Here is a 22,069-nt window from a genome sequence, read left to right as displayed (position 1 = left end):
TGCTTGCTGGCTTCAAGTTGTAGAGTAATTGATGGGGTTTGGGCATTGTAGGAGCGGAAAAGCTGGGCTGGAAACAAGGGCTTAGATTGATTTCTCAAGACTGTGCTACTCTCTTAAATGGGAGAGGGCTTGTTTATGGAATGTGTACTGCTTTCCATGGCAATCAATTGGGTTTTATCAGAGACTAGATATTATAATGAGGACTCTTTCTTCCCCAAGGCTCTCCCCCCTCCCCCTTCTCGAACTACTCGACGTGTCGCAGCGAGTAAGATCCTGCTTCATAAAATCAAATTCTGGCTGTAAATTATTATCAATTGACATAAGTAATATTGTGCAGTAGCTACGACAACTATCAACCCTTGTATACTCGCGTATCCCTTCCTTCATCCATTGATGAAAACTCCATTTTCTTTTTCCATACCTCCACAAGTGTCGCTCACAGTTCCCCAGATTTCCACCTCGTTGAAGGGGGTAAAATAGAATTAACAAATAGCAGGAAAAACGGGGGGAACAAAGAAAAGAAAAAGAGGAGAGCAAACAAGAAATAAAAGAAAAATTCCAAAGCCAGGCAGGCATATCATTTCAAAACTCCCCACGCTCCCGTAGATGCCTTGCTCCAAAATGAAACGGAGATGTGTAAGGGAAATTTGGGACAGTGGACAGGTTGGGAAGTAAAACAAGTCAAGCTGAACAGTACAAAGGGAAAAGAAAAAAAATCGAGGAGAAGCTCCCGTGTAGGATGTGTGTAATAATAGGGTCTCATCTCTGAGCCCATGTCTCAGTACACCCTATAAGATTCTGTTAATGTGGGGGTTGTTCGAGATGAGCTGTGGGTTGGGAATGCATGCTGATGAGGGGGATATATGAGAGGGCGGACAGAGGATTGTTTGTATGGTACAGCGTAGTTCGGCAGTCGCCGAATTCCAGGGTTCGAGGGAAGGGGCATCTTGAAATTCAATTAAGGCTCACTGAATTTCCCTTGGGCAGAGTCGGGGCAATGTTGACAGAGGAGCATCGGCCCCACCACTGAGCCCCGTAACTCGGAGCTCCTTTCTTAAAACCCCTACGCCGGGAGCTGCAAGAAACCTTCGTAGTACGAGTCTAACCACCTCGCAGCCTCCTCACCAGAATCGTCCATGCTTGTATCCCACCGCCCAACGGAGCCAACATAACCGTCGGGTCGCACGTTGACAATGGCCACCTCGCCAGGCCCGAGACTGCCAAGCCACTTGTTCGTGCACAGCTTTCCTTGAGTATCCTGTTCTGGAATGTCGTCCATGTAGAAAGTCCATCGGCTATCTTGCAACAGGGCCGGGAGGTCAGAAATTTCTACGTCGGTCTTAGGCATCGTAGCTGGTCACTGTTAATTTTCATTCCTCTTTGGGGAAGGAGAGATCCGTTCCGGAGGAAAAGGAGGGGGGGGGGTTGGGTTAAACTTACTGATCAAAGCAAAAGTGAACAAATGGCTAACAACGGTGTAACGTTCAGGACGATGATAAATGTCCTCGGGAGCCGGGAGACGGGGCTGGGTTGCGTAAGATACGCTTGCTGCGGCCGATAGCCTGCTAATAAACGAGTTCCTGGAGGCAATGGCCTGACAGAAGGTCTCGAGGAATGGGCCCGACTGCTGGACATCCCACATCAGGAGGTAAATCCTGAACTGGCCAAGCATGGGAATATCCAGCTGAATATCGACGGGATTCGAGTCGATGTACCGGGTGACCTTGGCGGGTGGTAGGAGGCACCCTGGTTTCGCCTCACCCATGGCCCACAGCTGGTCAATCGGGCGGTTGATGCAGTTCTCGCCGTACTCGGCACCGATACCCGACATGAAACGGACATTGGTCTTGAAGCTCTCGGCAATCGCCACGGCATCACCACCAGCGATCTGATACGCATGTTCATAGTCGAAATTAACCAAATCCAGGGCAATCTTCCTTCGCTCCTGCTCGTAGCTTTCCATGAGGACGGGCTTCGCGAGGCCACGGACAGCAAAGTTGAGCTTCCAGGCAAGGTTCCAGGAATCGTGCATCGACGTGTTCATACCCTGGGCCGACTTCGGGGAATGAGTATGACTCGCGTCGCCCGCGAGGAAGGCACGCAAATGGTTGTCATTGAAACGGCTCGCCACACGCTGACCGATCTGGTATCGTCCAAACCACTCGAGATATTTCCAATCGATTTCGTAAGGAGCCATGATCTTCTTGGCACGTTGCATGATGAATTCTTGGCCAAGTTCTCGACGATCAGACTTGGGACCCAACTTCAACTCGATGTACAGCCTCGTCATATTTCGCTCTCGGGGAACTATAAGAATAGAGCCGTACTCTTTCGAGTTTACTAGCGTCTTGGACCAGATATCGGGGAAATCCGTCACGAGCTCTCCGTCGAGCACGCCCCAGATTGCAGCCTGCGACATGCCCACCGGCCGGGCATCGGGTATGCTTTTTCGTACTTTTGAATGCGCACCATCGCCTAATGACGTGTAAAACTTAGTCAACTGCTATGCTTCACAGGCGCTCGTTTCGTAATTATCAAGGGAAAATTTTTTCTATCAGGTGTAGGATATAAAGCTGATGGGTGATGAAAAGAGCAAAGAGAACCGAAACAGCAAGGGCAGCATCAAAATGGACAAGCTTACATCCGATCAAGTACTGGGTATGGATAGATCTCCGATCCTGGGTGACATTCGTTCGGCAATTAACCTGCAGCGGTCGGCTCTTGTCCTCGGGGACGTTGTATGATTCGAAGGCTGTGTTTCGTCGAACCTCAACTCCGCGCTTCCTCATATCCTCAATGAATAGGCTTTCAACCATTCCTTGATGAACAAGGAGGATATAAGGATCTAAAACATCAATGATGGGAGGGTAATGAACCTCTCGCCCCAGTCGATGAAGGGGCTCGTCCTCGGTGCTGCGCCAAAAGGAAATATCGTACACGCGGACGCCTCGTAGTAATAATAGATCAGCAAGGCGCATCTGTCTGAAGGTCTCGATCGTCTTGGGTTGTAAACCATCGGCCCTGTGAAGAGTGGTTGAAAGGAAGGGTTAGCAAAAACAGGAGAAAGTCAAAGAAATGAAGGTTCGAAGTCGATGAAGCGCGCAATCCCCAAAGAGCAGCACACCAACCCCATCGAGACACGGCTTACCTTCCAACGGGGGTTTGATCAGCCCTATCGTCGATGATGGTGACCTTGATACCAAATCGGCTGAGGTTGGCAGCAAGCATCAAGCCAGCGGGCCCGGCGCCAACAACACACACTTGGCACTCTGAGGGGGGCAGGGGGAGGCTGCGGAATCTCGCGAGAGCATCCATGGTTATTTCCAGGGAGCCATCTTGTTGGCGGCCATCGCCGTTCTGTTGTTCCGCCATGTCGGTGTCGGAATGGAGGGCTCCGGGGGCCATGATAACAACAAGGAAAGTGGGAGAATGCGGTGCCTTTGTCCGATCAGTAGAAATAGCGGCCCGCGCAGCAGGATTCGCCAATTATAGGAGTTATAGAGCGATTGACAGCAAGCAGGGGCGGAGTGATTATCTGGAAGGGTTGGAGGGGCGTTGCGAAGCGCAAGGCGGGGAGTGATGGCGCAAAGCTGAAATTGATTGCTGGGGATTTTTGGCGGGCGTCGTGAAGGTATTGTCGACAGGGTTCAATGCGTCGGATAGGCACGAGGTTCGGTGGATCCTATGCTTTCCCGCGATTTTCGCGATGGGAAGCGATACAAGGAAGACAAATAGAAAGAAAGTAGACCATAGAAGGGGGTTTATGTTGACAAGAATAATATGAAGGGGCTCCGACCGCCCCGACGACGCAAGTTGCAGCTGATTTTTCCCCTTCGAACGGCGCACGATCAGCAGACGAACGAAGCTAAACAGTGACGGTGAATTTGCACTTGGCAGCAGGTGGCGGGTGGTTGTGCCAGAAAAAAACCGTCGAGCGGCGACTCCCTGGTGTTTTCCGTCTTTTCCCCAGACAACCTTGGACAGCGGCGGTGGGGACCGAAAAAGAGACCTTTGCTCTTTTTCCCCTCTCACACACTCTCACACACAGAACGGCGAGGAGCGGAGGCTTCGGGTCCCTCTTTGCTTTTGGTCCTGGACAGCGGAATAAAAATATTACGAAAATTGGGTTTGCATTGATGAGATGTCCTTTAAGAGCTTGATGGAACAACTGCAAATACAAGTAAAGTAGAGAGCGGGGAGAAAAGGCAAGGACAAAGAGAGAAAAGGAAGGGATGGTCAACCGGAGTCGAACGTCGTCGAACACGGGCGACTTCAACTTTCTTACAATGCTCCTAGCCTCCTGCCTCCTACCGACAAAAATCCCCGGAGTGTCATCAAGAGATGGCACGACAACTGTGGACAATGGTCTGATTCTTGCCGATGCTTTCCCCTGCCAGGCCAGTAAGTGGCAGTAACTCCCTCGGCGACGTGTCACCCTATTGGTCCGGGCCAAGCTAATGGTCTGGAAGGCGCATCAGAGCCGGCCGTGTCCTGCCCACAGCGAAGTACGTACCGGATTAATACACTGCATTGTACTTCGTACCTTCCATCCAAATCCAAATTCAGACCGTGCTGCAGTGTACCACGACCAGCCAACACTACCTAAGATGTCGCTTTCAGCATGCGAAATAGTGTAGTGAACACTGCTGAGGTACACCGAACGATACTACACGACGTACTCTACACTTGACTCCCGCGCTATTATGCACCCTACAGTATGAAGTAAACTATCGACGACATCAAGTACTCCACACTCCGTACTCCGGACTGTGAGTCGCGACTGCCAGGATCTGTGACTGCGACAAACCGGACCAGTGCAGAGGAACTCCGTACTTCGCACGAAGGACACCTGGCGGCAGAGGCCATCGTTGGAATGAAGTAGTGAAGCAGGAGTTGCTTACGAAGGCGCGTCGTTTCATTGGGACATCAATTCTGATGCCACACAGCCTGGACTATCCAAAAGTCTCTCACGATCCGGTGACCGCCTCAAACCCATCCAAACGGGCGGGATCAAAAGCATCTATCAATTCACTAACCAAGCCTGGCTCCTGTTTGGGTCTTCTTGAACACTTGTGACCCCAGGTCCTTTTTTTACTCACAAGCCACGACCCAACCACATCCTCGGATCCTATAACTACCGCATATGTAATATTGATCCTCCCCAACATCGTACTATATATGTACAATCCGAGGCCCACCATCTCATCTTGCAATTGTGTCTGTTCATTTGATATCATTTGATATTGGGACAACACATCGTCCCAGGAAACTGTACTCCATAATCAATAATACCACCACAGGCACCGGCATTGAGTTGCTAGCTACTATGTACGTATCAATGGCTGGCAATCATATGCATTAAACTCGGTGCATTGGCCAAGATGGCATCAAGAGCCGGATTCCCTCCAGGTGTGGTACCATTCGGCGTACACAGACACCCTACTTCATACAGTTCTTTTGGTGTTGAATCACAAGCCTAGGGAATCTTTCATAAACCCTCTCTCTACATTTGGAATTGGTGTGCGTTAATCAAGGCTGCTGCAGGGCTGGGTGCCTGGCCATGTAATCTACAGACGCAGGAGACATGCATCCCGTGGGCGTCCTCGTCCTTATCGACCCTGTCTCTTACGAGCCGTATGGACTTTCGTGCCACATTCGCTGCCACCTCGCTCGATTGAGATGTCATACGCGACGACGTAATCTACCACTCGCAGCAGCGTCTCCAATTATCTCCAATTGTCCTCCTACCTCGGCGCCGGTTTTGACTAGAGCTTACAAATTCGACGCAAGAGTGTGGAGGTTGATCGTTCACATCCTGCTCTGTCCTCTGCCGTGGTTCTTCTAGAACCCTCAACAATCTACTATTAGTCGATCGTGTGGAGTACCTGAACTCGTTGGATACAAAGTCTTCAGAGTTGCATCTAGCGGCGAACGCTAGGCCCGCACTCGTACGATCAATGCTTTGCCACTAGTGTCTGGGGACCAGCCCCCACCGCACTACACCGCACCCACTCCATGGAGTCCATCTCCTACTAGTACGACTTCGAAGTCTGGAAGTTCTGGTGTCGACATCCATCAATGTCTTATACGAAAGACATAGTGGAGGTCCGCGGAGGTTCCAGGCCTTGAGGAATTCGAAATGTGTTCTAGAGCCCATCCGGACGCTTTAGCCGCAGGACGGAGCATTAGTCGGGACGGACGGCCTGCACCATATTTGGATAGATCCATCTCGCATCACGCACGAAGTATGTATTATACGCGTCTCTGACGAGGCTTGGGATTCAGAAGGATTGTCGGGATTAGAAGGGTTGGTTTAGATTGGGAGGTAGACGTCGGATTTAACTTCTCCTGTTCCAAGACGCTTCCCAAACGCACGGCTCCATCTAATCTACCCGCAGAGCCCCATGACCAAGAAGGCCCATGTCTCGAGAGTATGCCATCGACCCAAACACACAATGTAGTAACGTAGTATCCAGATGTTATTAGAATGGCTATTTTAAACAATATGTATTAAGAAATGGTGGTCTCCGTTTCGAGACGTCAAAATGTATATACATCGGGTTGGAACCTCCTCTGGCTGGATACATGTGAGGGGAGTACATTGATTAACACATTCGACGGACATTAATAGGGTATCATGAGAAAAAGAAAGAAAGAAAGAAAGATGGACAGATGCAAGGTGATACCGAGCTTGGCGCCATTTTGGCCACCTTCCAGGCTCGTGTCGGCATCAATTACCACAAGAAGGCACCAGCAACAGTGACGAGACAGAGCCAGTGGGCCCCGCCCCGCCAGTCCAGCGAGGCAGCACCGCCGATTCCATCCTCCGGCGTCGCCTCGGGCTTCTGTCCGCCGAGGCCGTTTTCGCCGTCGAACTCGTCCGGGAGAATAACCTCGACCGCTGTGGTGTCGCCGGGAGCGAAGAGGACGCCGACGGCCTGCGTGGAGGACATGTCGATATCTTCGGGTGCCATCATGTTGTTGTTGACCTGGTCGCAGGACGGCCGGGCGTCCATCTCGCTGATACGGTTTGTCACGGCGATGGGCAGGTCGAGAATTGTGTAATGTTCTGCGTCATTTAGTCGGAAAGATTGCCGGATAGAAATCTGTTTATGAACTAATATTAGTAAATGGGGGAATATAAGGGTGCTGCGGCTTTTCTTCGCTCCGATCTTCCCGGGTTTCCTCTTCTGCTATGCCTAGTGTAGGGTCCCGCCGGAGTAGGCCGGGGACTACACTATTTGCTGCTCGGGAATATGTGTGTGGGGTGTGGATGCTCATCTCACATTATAAACGCCTCGGTCACTATCCGCGTCCTTGGGCTGACCATCCCCCACGAGACAGTCGGGCCATAACCAATTGATGTGCTTGACAGTGCTGCCAGGTTCCTGGGCCATGATATCGCCGTCCACGGCCTCGGTGAGATTCGACACGGTAAAGTTCCTTCCGGTATTGTAGCTATAGAGGAAGATGGTGATATTGTGTATTAAGCTTGGGCTTACGTCGACATATGGCGGCAGGTTTAGCTTGCCATTGGCGGTAACATCGAGGGAGATGTGAAGGGTTTCTAGAAATTCCCGGTTGTGTTAGTTTCGAGCGAATCCCATCGCACACCCGTCCCCAACATTGAAGTCCCACACTTCCCCAGCTGCGAAATTGGCACTATTCCTAGCAAGTTCACTACATACCTCCACCCAACGGTGTCCCTGGTTGTGGGGCATTCACGACGGCGAAACCTGGTGTAAAGATTTGACCGCCAGAAACGACAAAAGACTGCGCTGAGCAGTGAACTGCTAGGAGAGGCAGAACAGCTGCCAGCTTTCGCAACAGCAGCATTTAGGCAGAACAAAAAATAATGATGATGATATGAGACGGGCTTTAGGCGATTCTAGTTGGTATGGTGTAGGCGGGTCAGCAGCGGCAGTGGGGTCTTTCTTCACACTTTTCTTCTTTTTTGTCCGCAGAACAAAAGAAAGAAGGAAAGCAAGCAAACGAAAGGCTAGGGCAGCTTTTGATGGAGGGTAATTATGCGGGAATGGAAGGGGTATTTAGCCAGAACGAGGGATGCTGGGATTTGCCTTGATCTTCATCAAAGGGGGGCGTTTCAAAGGGGCGTGAGGGAAGTGAAACGGGATCCAGATCCGAGAGACTGGGGTTGGGGATAGGTGAAGTCCCTTTCCATTCTACACTGCGACGAAATACATACGATCAAAACGTAGGCAGTTCATTTTCTCTATGTCTGTGGTAGGCATGGAGTGGGCATTGGATAAGGAGCGCCGCTGCGACGATAATCCGGACAGGGAGTTGATGGGTGATGGTTGGACGGATTCTATAATTCCGTCCTCGAGCACAAGAGACCGTAGTTGTCCAACTTCATCTGCTGGTCATTGAGCCCCGAGCCCGTGAAGGTTATGGTGATATTCCGGTTCCCCTTGGTTAAGGAGGCGTGACCACACATATTCGAACCACTTGTACTTCGTAGATTAATCAGAAGAATCGAAGGATCAAATGTAAAACCCAGGTATACGCTGGTTTTTCTACGTCGACTTGTTTTTGCTTTTATTTTTCTCCTTCCAAAGCCCCAGGTATGATATAGATTTCCCTCTTGATCTAAGGCTCTCAATCAACTCGGTTGAAGATAACCCAGCGCTTTGATAGACTTGGCAAGAGTCAGAGAGTATCGTCTTTGTTATTCAAAGGTAGCCCTCGCAAAGTTGGCATCTCCTTCTTGACTGGTAATCTAACTCTGGTCTGTGACGTCGTTTGCGGCGGCAATCGAAGAGGTGGTCCGAGCTCCGTTTCAGATTCCGCAATGCATCCCAGTTCGGATTCTGGGTCCCATGCGTGGGTGCAACAAGACATCCCAAGTTGGGAGAAGCGGGATTGTAACTTGGATTCATGACTCCCAACTCACAGCGCAGGGCAAGACGAGGAATGGAAACGGACGAACCAGGTTAAGTTGGGCATACCTCGGTATATCGACAGAAATCTGTTGGATCACAGAGCCGAAGGCATGATTATAATGAGGTTAGCGGCATTGACCAGGCTTGCCTTGCTCATTTGACAGATCATTGATGTCTAGAATTTTACAACTCTTCCCAGAGAAACAACGCAAAATGACCAAATTATGAAGCCAATTCACTTCACATAACTCGAATACGAAGCACACAGCAGCTCCTCCCAGTCCACCGACGGGCAGTGACAGCGCGGCCAGGCAGAACCAAAGCATCAATGATTGGTCTGGTCAATTTAGGACCTTCAAGACCCTGGCAATCCAATCCTACAGCGTCCAGGTACATTTAGTTTATGCCACATTCACAAGCACAAAGGTGATATCGAAGGCTCTAACCATTCACCTCAACCGGTCCCGCCATCTCCGTGTCCAATTTCAGAGTGCGCTCCTGCTTTCCGTCCGATTCTGCATCACCATCGCCATCGCTGTCATCGCCTGAAACGCCCTCGTACTCATCGTCATCGGGAAACATGTCCACCACAACCTGCATGGGATCTCGATAGTACATGATGTGGTAGGCGTAACCGTGTTGGTCACCATGGGAGACTAACATAGGCCGGGTGATTAGATCGACCGGATGCCCATCCACTGTCCACGAACGCGCCGTCCATCAACAAAGTCAGTAAAAATGAAATAATAATAATGGCAAATAATAAAGTTGAATATAGGGTTGAATATAGGTACATGTATACCTCACCGTAAAGGTCTACGAAGAAGAAGAGGAAGGAGGGCCACTTACACAGCTTCTCGTCCCACCAATGAGCAACATCACTCAACGCCATGAAGCTTTTTGAGACAACAGGCTTTAGGCTCCCGAAAATGGGATCGGGCGGATGGCGGACTTCTTGGGGGTCCCTAAAGAGGAAGCTATGAAGCGCTTGGGTCTCTGGGTGCCCGAAGACAACAGACCACTCAGTTCTGTCGAGATGCATGCAAAAGTCGGCCTCGATGGCCCACTTGACGATCCGGAAGAGCCTCTCGTTCAATTTGGCCTCGCCGAGGGGCTCGGGGATGTGGAAAAATGGACCAAGCTCCTCCATCATAACATTCATCACCACCCGATAATCGAGACGGGCCTCGTGCTGTGTGGTCTCTCGAATAAGACCAACCGTTAAATTCCTCCAAATATGGTAGCGGAGAGTCCACTCGGCGTCGGATTCGCTTGCTAATGCTGACATCGCTGTTATTTGAGTTTCATCTTCTTGACAAAGAGAAGGTGTAGAGGGAGATAGCGAAGGAAAGATCAATATAGACTCACGCGCGCCAATACGTCTCAGCATAGAGTAGGCTTCCCAGTGCTCGCCAAGCCATGGCCCCTCGACCGTTGAGAAGATGTTGTCGTCCAATATGTGCCAGATCCAGGCCTCGAATATTAGACGCGACCTTTGCGGGCCGCTTTCGAGATATTGCTTGGCCTTGGGCGCCCAGCGGATTAGCTTCTCCTGGACAGCAGGTGTCAAAGTCTCCCAGGAAATCTGCTCTGGGAAACAGAACTCGGACAAGTATTCAATATCATTGATTAGGTGCCTCCAGATGGCCAAGAGTCGACAGCCAGTGCCCAGTGCGTGTGAGTGCACCACAGGGCGGGCTGCAAAGCGGGACATTTTACGACGGTTTTGTGAGAGCTTATCCATTTGGACTAGCTCTGGCTGCTCAGATATGGCACCCTCGAGTAGGGTTTTGGTCTTGCTATGTTCCGTTTCTGCGTTGCTCAGCTGTTCCTCTAGATGCTGAATCCTGGAGGCCATCATTGTATGTTCCGCTCCTGCACGACCTACTTGTTCTTCCAACTGCTGAATCCTAAAAAGCATCTGAGCATGCTGTTCCCTAGAGTTGGTGGTTTGGCTACCACTGGGAGAAGCCCGACCAACACCTGTGGCCATCTCAGAGGTGCTAGCGGAGCTAGGTGTAACTGGCTCAGTAACCATTGTGAAGGTGCAGGCGCAGCAATTGGTATTGGTGACTTGACTTCGAATTTCCTGGCTGCAAGAATTTCACCGGAGAGAGCTAAAGGGCCAGGATTTAAATAGAGAAAGAGCAAGGCAGGCTGCTCATTGGCATCCAAAATCAAGAGGGCCCTGCAAGAAGAAGACTCGGGAACTGCCAGGGAATGGGGAACTGCCAAGGAATGGGGAAATGCCGGGGAATGGGGAAATGGGAGAACGGGGAGCCTGCTCTTTGTTGGGCATTGATCACTGGGGACCACCAGAAGGAGTTTATTGTCTCAACTAGGGCGGTGTAGTATTTGGTGTAAGTGAAGCCGCATGGAACATGAATCTGGGACGTCATAGAAGGGGAAGGGGAGATGGAGAGGGAGAGAGAAAGCGAGGGAACCAGAAGTAGCAATCAAACAGAAAAACATCAAGGAAGTCTGAAGAAACAGCAGCATCAAATGAGGCAACGAGGCAGAAACACCAACGCCGGAGAAGCAGAAACATTGGGCAAACAGAAACAAGAAAACGAAAGGAGGAGGAGACCCATCAAAGAAGATTGCAACGATGGCCGTCCATCCCTCGCGTAACTTTGCAGTGACCTAGATTGTCTCCATCTCATCCTCCTCATCCTCCTCATCCTCCTCATCCACCAGCCGCCGTCGCAGCTTAGGGGTTTGTGTCTTTGCAATGCTCTGGGATCTTCGAGAACTGTCCTGATTTGATCCCCGAGGCAGATTCTAGTGGCAGAGCTGTCACAGTCACTACTTCTCCTACCTCATTCATCGACAAGTAAACTAACTACTTACACACACTTGACCGCTTCTCATTTTAGCTTACTATGGCTTCTGAGGCATTGACCCCGGGGATCCTGCTACGAGCTCACGATTTTACCATTGTCGCCGTTGATTTTGGCGCTACGCAAGTGGCCCAGCCCCAGCTCTCTGAGCTCGCTCTGTCTGGAAATCGTCACTGCTAACACCCAAGGCAGGTTCTCGGGAATCGCATTTGCGAGACCCAAATGCGTGGTGCCAACTGTTTTCGTGGATTGGCCTACTGTGGGAGGTGCAGACTTGAGACAAGAAGTAAAAGTGCCGACAACTATGGATACCACACTTGGCCCAACCATTCACTGGGGCTATGGAGTCCCGGAAGATGTCGATGCGTTTAGACTGTTCAAGCTCCTCCTCCTCCACCCTGATGACCTTGAACCCGGAGTACGCAATTGGGCTGCCTTTCAAAATGCCCAAGAAAGGGGCGGGAAATCGCGAAGGTCAGCTAACGACTTGGCTGGCACTTACCTATGTCAGCTCTGGAAGCACTTCCTAGCCCGTACCCAGCTGAGCTCCGCGGAGCGTGAGCAGATGCGCATCGTCGTGTCGTTGCCAGCAAGTTGGCCGGACACGATCCTGGCTACAATGAAGGATATACTAGTCCAAGCAGGTATAATTGGCTCTAGGCATGGACACAATCTCCAGTTTGTTCGCGAGCCGCAGGCTGCGGCTCTCGCCATGATATATGATGCCGAAGTATCTGGATTTTTGAAGGTATGTTCTGCCACCACAATCTCTTTTGGCCAACAGGTAGTGCCGAACTTGGATTGCCCTAACGTCCACTTAGGCCGGTGATATCGTCATTGTGTGTGATTGTGGCGGGGCTACAATTGTAGGTGGCCTAGGATTGCGCCTAGGATTGCACTTGATGCTCCCTCCCATCTCCCCCCTCTTCCGCTAACTTAGCGCTCACAGGACTGTATTACCCAACAAGTCATATCAATATCACCTCTGCGCATGCGGGACATAGTTCCATGTGAGGGCCGGTTTTCCCGCATTGCCATGATGGAAAGTGGCTTTATAGAGCTATTGAAGGAAAAGATGGCAGGCATTCCCGGAATCCGGGGCGCTGCTGATATCCCAGGGGTAGAGCTCCAACAAATGGCTGAGAAGGTTTGGCAGAAGAAAATCGTCAAGAACTTCACCGGGACTGAGAAGTACAACGTCGAGATTCCTCGAGGTTGGATAACAGGACGAAAACCGAGACAGACTGAACATGTGGTGATCTACGAGTTAGTTGCAAACCCCTTTCCGTATCCCGCGCCTCCTTCAAGGATGCTCTGTGGAGGACGCTAATAAAGGAACAAGACATGATGTTATTCCGTTAATGGACCCTGCGGTCCAGAATGTCTGCGATTTGGTCCTGTCTCAGTACTTCTCTGCGGTCAGCAAGACGAACGGGCAGACTCCGAAAGTGAGGCGAAAGGCGAACCCTACCTTCACTTCATGTTCCGAAACTAACATCTACACACGTAGCACATCTTTCTTTCAGGTGGATTTGGGGGTTGCCGCCATCTCCGCAATTGTATGAAGAGTAAAGTTTTCGGGTCTGTCGAGGTCCAATGGCATGATGACCCCGACCTCGGGTAAGCACACCATGAAGATCACTCTACCTGTGTATTTCTGTTACTGTTGCTGACTGGTAATCAATGGAAAAGGTGGGCGGCAGTGTGTCGAGGTGGTGTCTTACATGCCTTGGCAAGTGAGATTCGCTTTCCGTTGCCAGGCATTGATTGCCCCGGCCACTTATGGTATCCATTTGAGAAGTGGCGATGTTCGATGGATAATTCAAAGTGTTTGTCAACTACCTGGCTCATTATTTCAAGCTATACCTCAGGACCCTGTCCAGATTTTCTAACAGAGAAGGCTGAGCTAGGGTCTTCAGCTTCCTGGAGGTTGCTTTCAGCTGCAACCTACGGATTTCCACACCCTGTCCTACACAACTGTCGATGGTAATCCGCCCCTGCGACAGCCACGCTTACTCATTGTCCGCACCACAGACGAAGGACCTCCGAGTACTCTTGTATGTGAAATCACTCTACAAGCAGCCATCAGCATTAAGAACACTGAACTAGAGGTTTTAACAGTAGAGCCCTTGCCAAGATTTGCTATCCAATTTCATAGTATGCGTCTTAGTGTCAATGGTGCACAAGTGGCATACTATGATGAGGACTAATCCCAGCTTGGCTCACAAGTCCTTAGAGTCCAGGTTGAGGAAGTTTCTCCGGGTTCATTGATTGTTGTTGATATGCTGCTTGGCTGATTGAGTGTTCCTGATTGGCCCTAATTGAATACCAAGTTCCTTTTTCTTTTTGCCAGTATTGGACAGAAGCCTAAGAATGCCCTACGTCGTAAGGTTGTGAAAACAAGAACCAGGAATGGGAAAAGATAGTAGATGTTTGCTAGGTAGGCATTTGCTAGAACAAGATACTTTATGGAAGTAGGAAAACACCAGAGAACACCACAAAGGGATGCATTCCGAACTAGAAACACTCGTGACGGGGAAAAGGGAGACATCGAAGAAGTAGAGATATAAAAGTAGAAACACTGGGGATGCAGAAATGCAGAAATGTGGAAGAAGAAAAAAATTAGAAACGTCAAAGAAGTAAAGACAATAAAGAAGTGAATAATCAACGTAGTGGATATATCAAAGGAATGGCCATATCAATGTAGAGGAAGACATGAAAGAAGTCGAAATATAGAAGACGTAGGAGAGGTAGGAATATCAAAGAAGAGAAGACATCGAAGCATAAACATTAAAGAAGCAGAAACGGAAACGGGGAATAAGAACAAACAAGACCTGTTGAACAGGTAAGATCAACTACTTGTAACCTCCTTTGCAATCTTAGGCTATTACAACCTACCCATAGTTATAAGAGCGCAACATCTTGAACCAGGTAAACCTAAGGTCAGTCCCCCACATCTCCATTCTCTATACCCCATCCATCTAAGATCTAAGCTACAAGCCAAATACTTACGTATAATATTATCCTTTTTTTTTTTTTTTTTTATAAAGTTTACGATGTCTCCGGCAGCAGAAGAACAGGCCGCTTCGCCTCGGGGTCGTTGTTTTACTGTTGTCTCGATAGATCTTGGCACAACGTAAGTATCCCAGCTTGCCGAGCCCGCCTATAAATCGCACCCGCTAATCCTATGGACAGGTACTCTGGGATGGCATATGCCCGTCCCGGAAACTTGATGCCGATTGTTGTCCGGGACTGGCCTTTAGAGAGCTCGGGATCTTTTGGGAGGGAAGCAAGAGTACCAACAGCTCTTAACATCTCAAATTCTACCGTCCATTGGGACACGCCGGCTTTTCTTGACGCACTCGACATGGCTGGCAGGTTTGGGAAGGCAGGCAAAGATCTAGCCTGCATTTACCTTCACCACCTCTGGCAGCACTTCCTAAACTTTGCCCAGCTAGGGGCATATGAGAAGCAACAGATGCGAATTGTAGTGACGCTACCAGCTGGTTGGCCTGATGCAATATGTGTGAAAGTGAAGGATGTCCTTGATCAGGCAGGCATCCTGGGCAGTGTACCTAGCTATGATCTCCAATTTCTACGAGAACCTCAAGCCGTAGCTCTGGCTATGGTATATGATGCCAAAGATGATTCGCTTTTGGCGGTAAGACTTGGAAATGGGATCGACCTTGACGCTATGCTGACTTCCTCTTAGGCTGATGACGTTGTCATTGTGTGTGATTGTGGTGGCGGTACTGTGGTAGGCAACCTAGGACTCAGCTTGCCCCGTTCTATCTTCACCTGTTCCGCTCTAACTTGGTACACACAGGATTGCATTGCATACGAAGTTACCTCAGCAGTACCGCTCTGCTTTCGGGAGATGCTGCCGTGCGAGGCCCAATATTCCGGTGCCCCATTGATGAAGAATGGCTTCGTTGAACTTTTGAAGACGAAGATGGCGGATACCCTGGGTATCCAAGACCCCACAGCCATCCCGACAGCAGAGCTGCAGAAGATAGCTCACGCAAGCTGGGAGATGGAAATTATGAGGAATTTTACTGGACGTGAGGCATCTTTCAAAGTCAGGATCCCTCGAAGCATGTCGACGGACGGAAAAGGAGACCACTCCGTTCAGTTCTACGGGTCAGTTACAGCTACCTCTGTATTTTCTACCAGCAAGGGCCGTATGTCAATTATACTAACGAAACAGCAAGAGAGGATATTATCAAATTAATGGATAGCGCAATTCAGAATATCTACAATCTAATCTTGACACAGTACCGCTCTGTGTTGACAAAGACTGGGGACACACGGAAAGTGAAAGTAAGGCGAATTCTCATTGCACGCTTATGTTTCAAGGCTCCAAAAGCTAATACCTGCATACCTAGTATGTCTTTCTTTCGGGCGGGTTTAGTGGATGCCCTTATCTACGCGCTTATTTGGAAGAAAAGATCCCCGAGAATATCAAAGTGCGTTGCCACGGCGAACCCAGCCTCGGGTAAGCACACCCACCCTCATGTTCGCGCTCTTGCTGTTGCTTCTGACATATAATGGATGGAAAGATGGACTGCCGTGTGTAGAGGAGCCGTTCTACATGGCTTAGCGGTTGAGGAGAGTCAGCCTTTGTCTAGCATCGCTCTTGACAATTACGGCCTTTAGTAGAGAAACGGCGGTATCCGACTCATAGTTCAACGCGTTAGTGCCCTATTTCTCCGGAGTACTGTACTGCGATTTTCTTACGGTGTATTGCGTTAGGGCCATCCTATTACGACCGGATATTGCATTCGACTCCATCCCGAAGACTTCTTTACCATCTCCTCCACGGCCGTGGATGGTGGGCCAGCTCTACGACAGCTGCAGCTGAACATACTCCGCCTCTCCCAAGGCGAGGCGAATAGTAGGGCATGTGAGATCACGTTCTCCCCTAACGTTCTGGACCCGGAGCTGGAGATGATGGTGGACGGCGACTCGCTGAAATTTGGTATCAGGTCTAATGGTATACGTCAAGGTCCCGATAGCGCGAGGGTTCTCTATTACGAGCAACCGAAATGATCAACGATGCATGTTTTGCGGTCCTCAATTTGTTTGAAGTCCCAGGTCTCGGCTGGAAAGAGTGATTGTTATTCGGGAGTTGCCTGGTATGGCGGGCTCTTACGCGGGCAGCAGATCTGTTTCTAAACCTTTCGGGTAATTTAAATAGCTGCCTGGTTGCGGCTATAAAAAGATTCTTTCCATGGTTGTATCGATTGTGGTGACTGTTAATGCCATTTGACTGTGATACCACCTGCTTGTACGAAGCATGTCAGTTTGAAGATGCACCATGAGTGCATGGTTGAGGTTGATAGCTGCATCACGTGATGAAATGCCCGTGCTCGCTCTGAGTTCCAAGCGCAAGCGGCCAAAGTAGCCTCACGCGAACTGAACCTCTTATTAGCGGCCTTCTCGATGCTATCGATTCATTGATCCGTTCATCTCCGATCCGCTCTGCGATATTTACTTTGACTGCACCGAGAATCCACTGCCAAATGATACGTGAGTAACCTGAGTACCACTCATTGGCCCAGGAGCTCGGTTTCTCTCTTGGGGCTGCCGGCGAGGAACACGACCTTTGAAAAGACCTGTCGCGGCTAAGATCTGGATCTGGCTTCCACGCGAGGCAGCGTAAACTTTAGGTAGTCATGCATGCCTGGCACATCTTCTCAAACCCTTACGAAAACTGATTGGGCTTGGATCTGTCTCTCCATTCTACTAGCCTACGTACCTCGTACTCCGTCGGCCTTGATCGTATCTTTCAAAGCTCCCGACTGGACTGCCCATCACTGCCCGATTTGGCCACCGGCACTTGCAACCAGGAAACAGGAAACTCTGGCTCCTGATTATCCGGAGTGGCCAAGGCTAGTTCAACATGAACAGGAGTCGTCAATTGACACATCTGGGCGTCCTCTCTAATCATGCTACGTCACCGTGCAGCCTGCACCGCTCACTCCTCCATGCTTCAGCTTCACGAGCAATCCGTCAAGGGCAACGAGCTGCTCTCCAACCCCAATCTCCGAAGTCCTGGCAAGCTTGTCGACGATGGAAAAGCTCCTTGAACCATAGAAATCTTGGGAAAATCCTGCGTATCTCTGATGAGGTTTCACATGCCGTTGCCTCTAATCAGCCAGTTGTCGCATTGGAGTCCACCATTTACACCCACGGCGCACTCGGCCAGGATCTTGAACTCGAGAGGATTGTCCGGGAAAATGGAGGCATCCCTGCCGTCGTCGGTATCTTGGATGGCGTGCCAACTGTCGGTCTGACTCCCGAGGAGATAGATCGGATGGTCAACGAGGGCAAACCCGTCAAGGCATCGAGGAGGGACATCGCGTATCTAGCTGGAAAGGTAAGTCTCCGTGTTTCATTTTCTCTCTGTTGGCCTTTACTTCATCACAACCCTTCCCTTGCGCCTCCACCTCCTAGAACCTAGAGAAACTGCGTTCCTCCTCATGATCTCCGGCCTCAACCGAGTCTCTGTCTATCCTACCCGCCATTACAAGATGACAAGCCACCCCTAGCCCTAGCCCAACACAACACGTAAATGATTAAGTAGATCGCCGGGATTCTCATTCCATTTTCTCTCTCCTCCCTATATAGGGTCTATTAAGTCGAGGCATTCATGGCGGCACTACCATCGCGGGAACCATGCTTCTCGCGAGAATCGCCGGCATCCGGGTTTTTGGTACTGGTGGGCTTGGAGGCGTCCATCGAGGTGGCCAGGACTCCCTTGACATCTCTGCCGACCTCACAGAACTTGGAAGGACACGAGTGGCTGTGGTGAGCAGCGGCTGCAAGGGGTTTTTGGACATCCCGCGTACCCTGGAATACCTCGAGACGCAGGGAACCTTGGTCGCCACCTTTGCAGACGGTCGCGAGGGCAATTTCGACTTCCCCGCTTTTTGGGCCCGCGAGAGCGGCACGAAAAGCCCTGCCGTGGTCCGGGATGAGAAAGAGGCGGCTGCGATAATTTTAGCCCAGGAAAGGCTTGGGATCGAGTCCGGGCTCCTATTCGCGAATCCGATCGCAGAGGAACATGCCATCCCAAGTGTTGAGATGGCAGCGGCCATTGAGACGGCCGTACGGGAAGCTTCGGAAAAGGGCTATACCGGAAGCACTAATACGCCTTTCGTGTTATCTCGGATACGGGACCTGACGGGCGGAAAGAGTGTCGAAGCCAATGTTGCTCTTGTTCAGGCAAATGTAGCGAGGGCTGCCAAGATCGCATCGGAGCTATCCAAGCTCACGCGAGTAGGGTCGGAGACGTCGACCTTTAAGACACAGTGAGTTTTGGAACAGAAGTTAGTACCTCCGATTAGGCGTGGTCGAAACTAATCTACTCGGACCCTGTAGCCCTCTGCCGGCATCCTCCTCTACGAAGAATGCCCATGGCGAGAGTAAGAAGCTTGGGAAAGCAGATATTCTGGTAGCTGGTGCGGTCGCCATCGACCTGAACTGCGATTATCTTGCTCAGCCAGGTTCCAGCACCGAATCTGGCCAGAAGGATGTAATGCCGAAATTGCATACATCGAATCCTTCACGAATTAATCAGTCTGTTGGTGGCGTAGGCCACAATGTTGCCTTGGCTGCCCACCGAGTGAGCGGTGATTCAAGAGTCAGGCTTTGCAGCATGGTTGGTGATGACGTGTAAGTTTCTTCTTCGACAAGCCCAGTTGCTTTTTTTTTTCCCTCCCCGAGAGGGAGGTTTCCTTCCTGGAGCTCTGCTAACGGAGATATCAAGGGCTGGCATGACGGTTTTATCAGGTCTTCAAGCCTGCGGCCTTGACACCAGCTATGTTCGAAAGCTTTCGGCCGACTACCATTCTTCTAGCCGCACAGCGCAATACGTCGCCGTCAATGACGCCCAGAAGAACCTGGTCATGGCCATGGCCGACATGGGCATCTTTACACATCACTCATTCCCTGAGTATTGGAAGTCAGCCGTGGCCGGCGCTAGGCCTCAATGGCTTGTAGTCGATGGTAACTGGAGCGAGAAGGACATTCGAGCATGGATCCAAGCGGCCAGGGATCACCAGTGCTCGGTGGCGTTCGAGCCAGTCTCCACGGCGAAGGCGACCAGGCTATTCTGCCCGGAGCGAGACTTTTCAAACCTGCGCGTTTATCCCAATGCGGCGATTGACATTGCGACGCCGAATCACTTTGAGCTTCTCTCCATGTTCAACGCCGCGAGGGAGAACGGCTACTTCGACAACCCAGCATGGTTTAGCGTCATCGACGCGTTTGGCATGCGCGGCGCGCGGGAGCGGTTCGTGACCCTGACGTCGGCCGAGATGACCGACGCGGGTATTCCCGTCCAGAGCGTCCAGCTTCTCCCGTACATCCCCACGGTCATTACAAAGATGGGGCCCAAGGGAGTTCTCCTCACTACCATCTTGCACAAGGACGACCCTCGTCTACGGGATCCCGATTCTGAACGGTATATCCTTACAAGGAGCTCCGGTGACCATCCGCACGTTGGCGGTATCTACATGAGACTATTCCCGGCCGCTGAAGAAGTGCAAGATATCGTATCGGTCAACGGCGTCGGGGACACGTTCCTCGGAGTCCTGGTGGCCGGACTGGCCAAGGGGGGCAAGGTCGAGAATCTGATTGACGTGGCGCAGAAGGCGGCCATTCTCACGTTGAAGAGCAGGGAGGCCGTGAGTCCTGATCTTGGATGGCTCGAGGGGAAATTAAGAGATGCTGCGGCTTTGTGACGGAGCATGGCGAGCTGATGCTGTCTCGTTGTAATGTATATACCTTCTGCAATTCTTGGCTCGTTAACAACAATTATGAGCCAATTAAGCGAATACATGAAGAATATCAAATCCTGGTCGTTGTTCTCTGGTCGTTGTTCTCTCGTTGTGTTGTTCCGATAGGACCTGTGACGTCGTTTCTAGTTAGTTATCAGTAGCGGCTTGTCCCTAACCATAATAACCCTAACCTCCAGCCAGCGCGGGGTCAGAGGGAGCAGAACTACCACGCCAAGCCTGTGTTCGCAGCGCGGACTTCAACAGTTCTTCAATTGATCCCATCTCCAACGCGTGGACTCGACGACACGCGACTTGGTCCCCCAAACCTCAACTCAACCAACATCAAAATCTCAAGCCGATTCTCAACACTCCACCGCCGCCAGAACGATGATAATATAGCTCGATAACATATCCCACACACCAAAAACACAATCGAATTTGCTAGCATCTCTCAATCCCAACATGGACATCGACGACATCCTTCGCGAAGTCGACCCCTCCGCAAGCACAGTCGGCTCCTCAACCCGCGACATCCAACTCCTAACCCGCCTCTGGGTCGCCGAGCGCTCGTCCCCGGAGCTCCTAGAGTAAGCCTGCTGCGTCTCCGCCGCCCTTCCTCCCACCCTCTTCCTTTTTTTTCTCTTTTTTTTTTCCCTTTCTAGGAGCCTACGTGACTAAAAAAAGAGGTGGGAAATGCAAGATGGCCAAGGTCGGGGTTCTTCGAACGCATGAATGACCGGATAAAGCTCCAGATCGAAAAAGTCGAAGAGATGACGGGCGACATGGATCCGAAGACGAACTTTACTCTTGTGGTGATACAGACCGAGCTGGAGCGGTACAAGTTTCTCGTGCGAAGTTATTTACGCGCTCGAATCGCCAAGGTAGAAGAAATCCCTCCTCTCTCCCCACGCACGCGAAGAAGAAGGCCAAAAAAAATTAAATAAAATATATATAGATCGACAAACACACCCTCCACTACCTCTCCACCCCTCCCCTCCGCAACCGCCTCTCCCCCACCGAACTCGCCTACGCAACCCGCCACCAAGCCCTCCTGCACAACCACTACCTCACCTCCTTCCTCTCCGCCTTACCCCCGGCCTTGCGGAACCTCAACGACACGGCTGGAAACGTGGGAATGGTCGACGCGCCCGACGCCGAGACGGCCGTCTTCGTGCGCCTGCTGAGGGACGCCGAGGTTAGGGGGCGGGGCACGGACGAGGACTCGGTTGTGAGAGGGAGGGAGGGGGATGTTTTTGTTGTGAGGTGGGAGGGGGTTAGGGGGCTTGTGGAGGATGGGGTTGCGGAGTTGGTTTAGGGCGGTGGCTGGAGGGATGGGAGAAAAAAAGGGGGGGGGACAATTTGGAGTTTGAAGGGCAAGATATCCAGATTCACGGGATGAAGATGGAGATGGAAGTAGGGGGGACAGGGGGGATGCGGTTTATAATGCACGAGTTCTGCCATGCCAAAGCTACGGGGAGGGATACTCGTGGCCTTGATATGTATACAACGTTAATGAATACTCACGAATAGACTTCACCAAGGG

At 50.9% G+C, this 22,069-nt stretch overlaps 5 protein-coding genes across 5 annotated transcripts; 2 read left to right on the top strand and 3 right to left on the bottom strand.

Annotated features, from left to right (window-relative positions):
• Positions 1 to 1,063: 1,063 nt before the first annotated feature.
• On the bottom strand, positions 1,064 to 3,405 carry SAPIO_CDS3394 (FAD binding domain-containing protein; the record flags this gene model as incomplete). The annotated part of the gene is made up of 4 exons (XM_016786197.1): positions 1,064 to 1,353; positions 1,441 to 2,475; positions 2,642 to 3,021; positions 3,149 to 3,405. The coding sequence occupies 4 exons, from the start codon at positions 3,403 to 3,405 to the stop codon at positions 1,064 to 1,066; spliced, it is 1,962 nt and encodes a 653-aa protein (XP_016644203.1).
• A 3,329-nt stretch (positions 3,406 to 6,734) lies between these two features.
• On the bottom strand, positions 6,735 to 7,836 carry SAPIO_CDS3393 (uncharacterized protein; the record flags this gene model as incomplete). The annotated part of the gene is made up of 3 exons (XM_016786196.1): positions 6,735 to 7,106; positions 7,287 to 7,567; positions 7,689 to 7,836. 3 exons carry the CDS (start codon positions 7,834 to 7,836, stop codon positions 6,735 to 6,737), a joined length of 801 nt encoding a protein of 266 aa, XP_016644202.1.
• Positions 7,837 to 9,344: 1,508 nt separating this feature from the next.
• SAPIO_CDS3392 (uncharacterized protein) lies at positions 9,345 to 10,941 on the bottom strand (the record flags this gene model as incomplete). The annotated part of the gene is made up of 3 exons (XM_016786195.1): positions 9,345 to 9,559; positions 9,753 to 10,184; positions 10,272 to 10,941. 3 exons carry the CDS (start codon positions 10,939 to 10,941, stop codon positions 9,345 to 9,347), a joined length of 1,317 nt encoding a protein of 438 aa, XP_016644201.1.
• A 1,106-nt stretch (positions 10,942 to 12,047) lies between these two features.
• On the top strand, positions 12,048 to 13,238 carry SAPIO_CDS3391 (uncharacterized protein; the record flags this gene model as incomplete). The annotated part of the gene is made up of 5 exons (XM_016786194.1): positions 12,048 to 12,161; positions 12,255 to 12,491; positions 12,565 to 12,609; positions 12,693 to 12,957; positions 13,150 to 13,238. The coding sequence occupies 5 exons, from the start codon at positions 12,048 to 12,050 to the stop codon at positions 13,236 to 13,238; spliced, it is 750 nt and encodes a 249-aa protein (XP_016644200.1).
• Positions 13,239 to 14,799: 1,561 nt separating this feature from the next.
• Positions 14,800 to 21,841, top strand: SAPIO_CDS3390 (uncharacterized protein; the record flags this gene model as incomplete). The annotated part of the gene is made up of 16 exons (XM_016786193.1): positions 14,800 to 14,879; positions 14,939 to 15,404; positions 15,456 to 15,500; positions 15,570 to 15,883; positions 15,955 to 16,063; positions 16,129 to 16,209; positions 16,496 to 16,736; positions 17,711 to 17,808; positions 17,901 to 18,122; positions 18,374 to 19,056; positions 19,127 to 19,420; positions 19,515 to 20,433; positions 20,724 to 20,841; positions 20,972 to 21,113; positions 21,227 to 21,407; positions 21,482 to 21,841. 16 exons carry the CDS (start codon positions 14,800 to 14,802, stop codon positions 21,839 to 21,841), a joined length of 4,353 nt encoding a protein of 1,450 aa, XP_016644199.1.
• Between the last annotated feature and the right edge of the window lie 228 nt (positions 21,842 to 22,069).

Source organism: Scedosporium apiospermum, assembly GCF_000732125.1.
Source record: "Scedosporium apiospermum strain IHEM 14462 chromosome Unknown SEQ_SAPIO_0088, whole genome shotgun sequence".
NCBI classification, from domain to species: domain Eukaryota; kingdom Fungi; phylum Ascomycota; class Sordariomycetes; order Microascales; family Microascaceae; genus Scedosporium; species Scedosporium apiospermum.
This window is presented reverse-complemented; position numbering and strand designations above follow the sequence as displayed.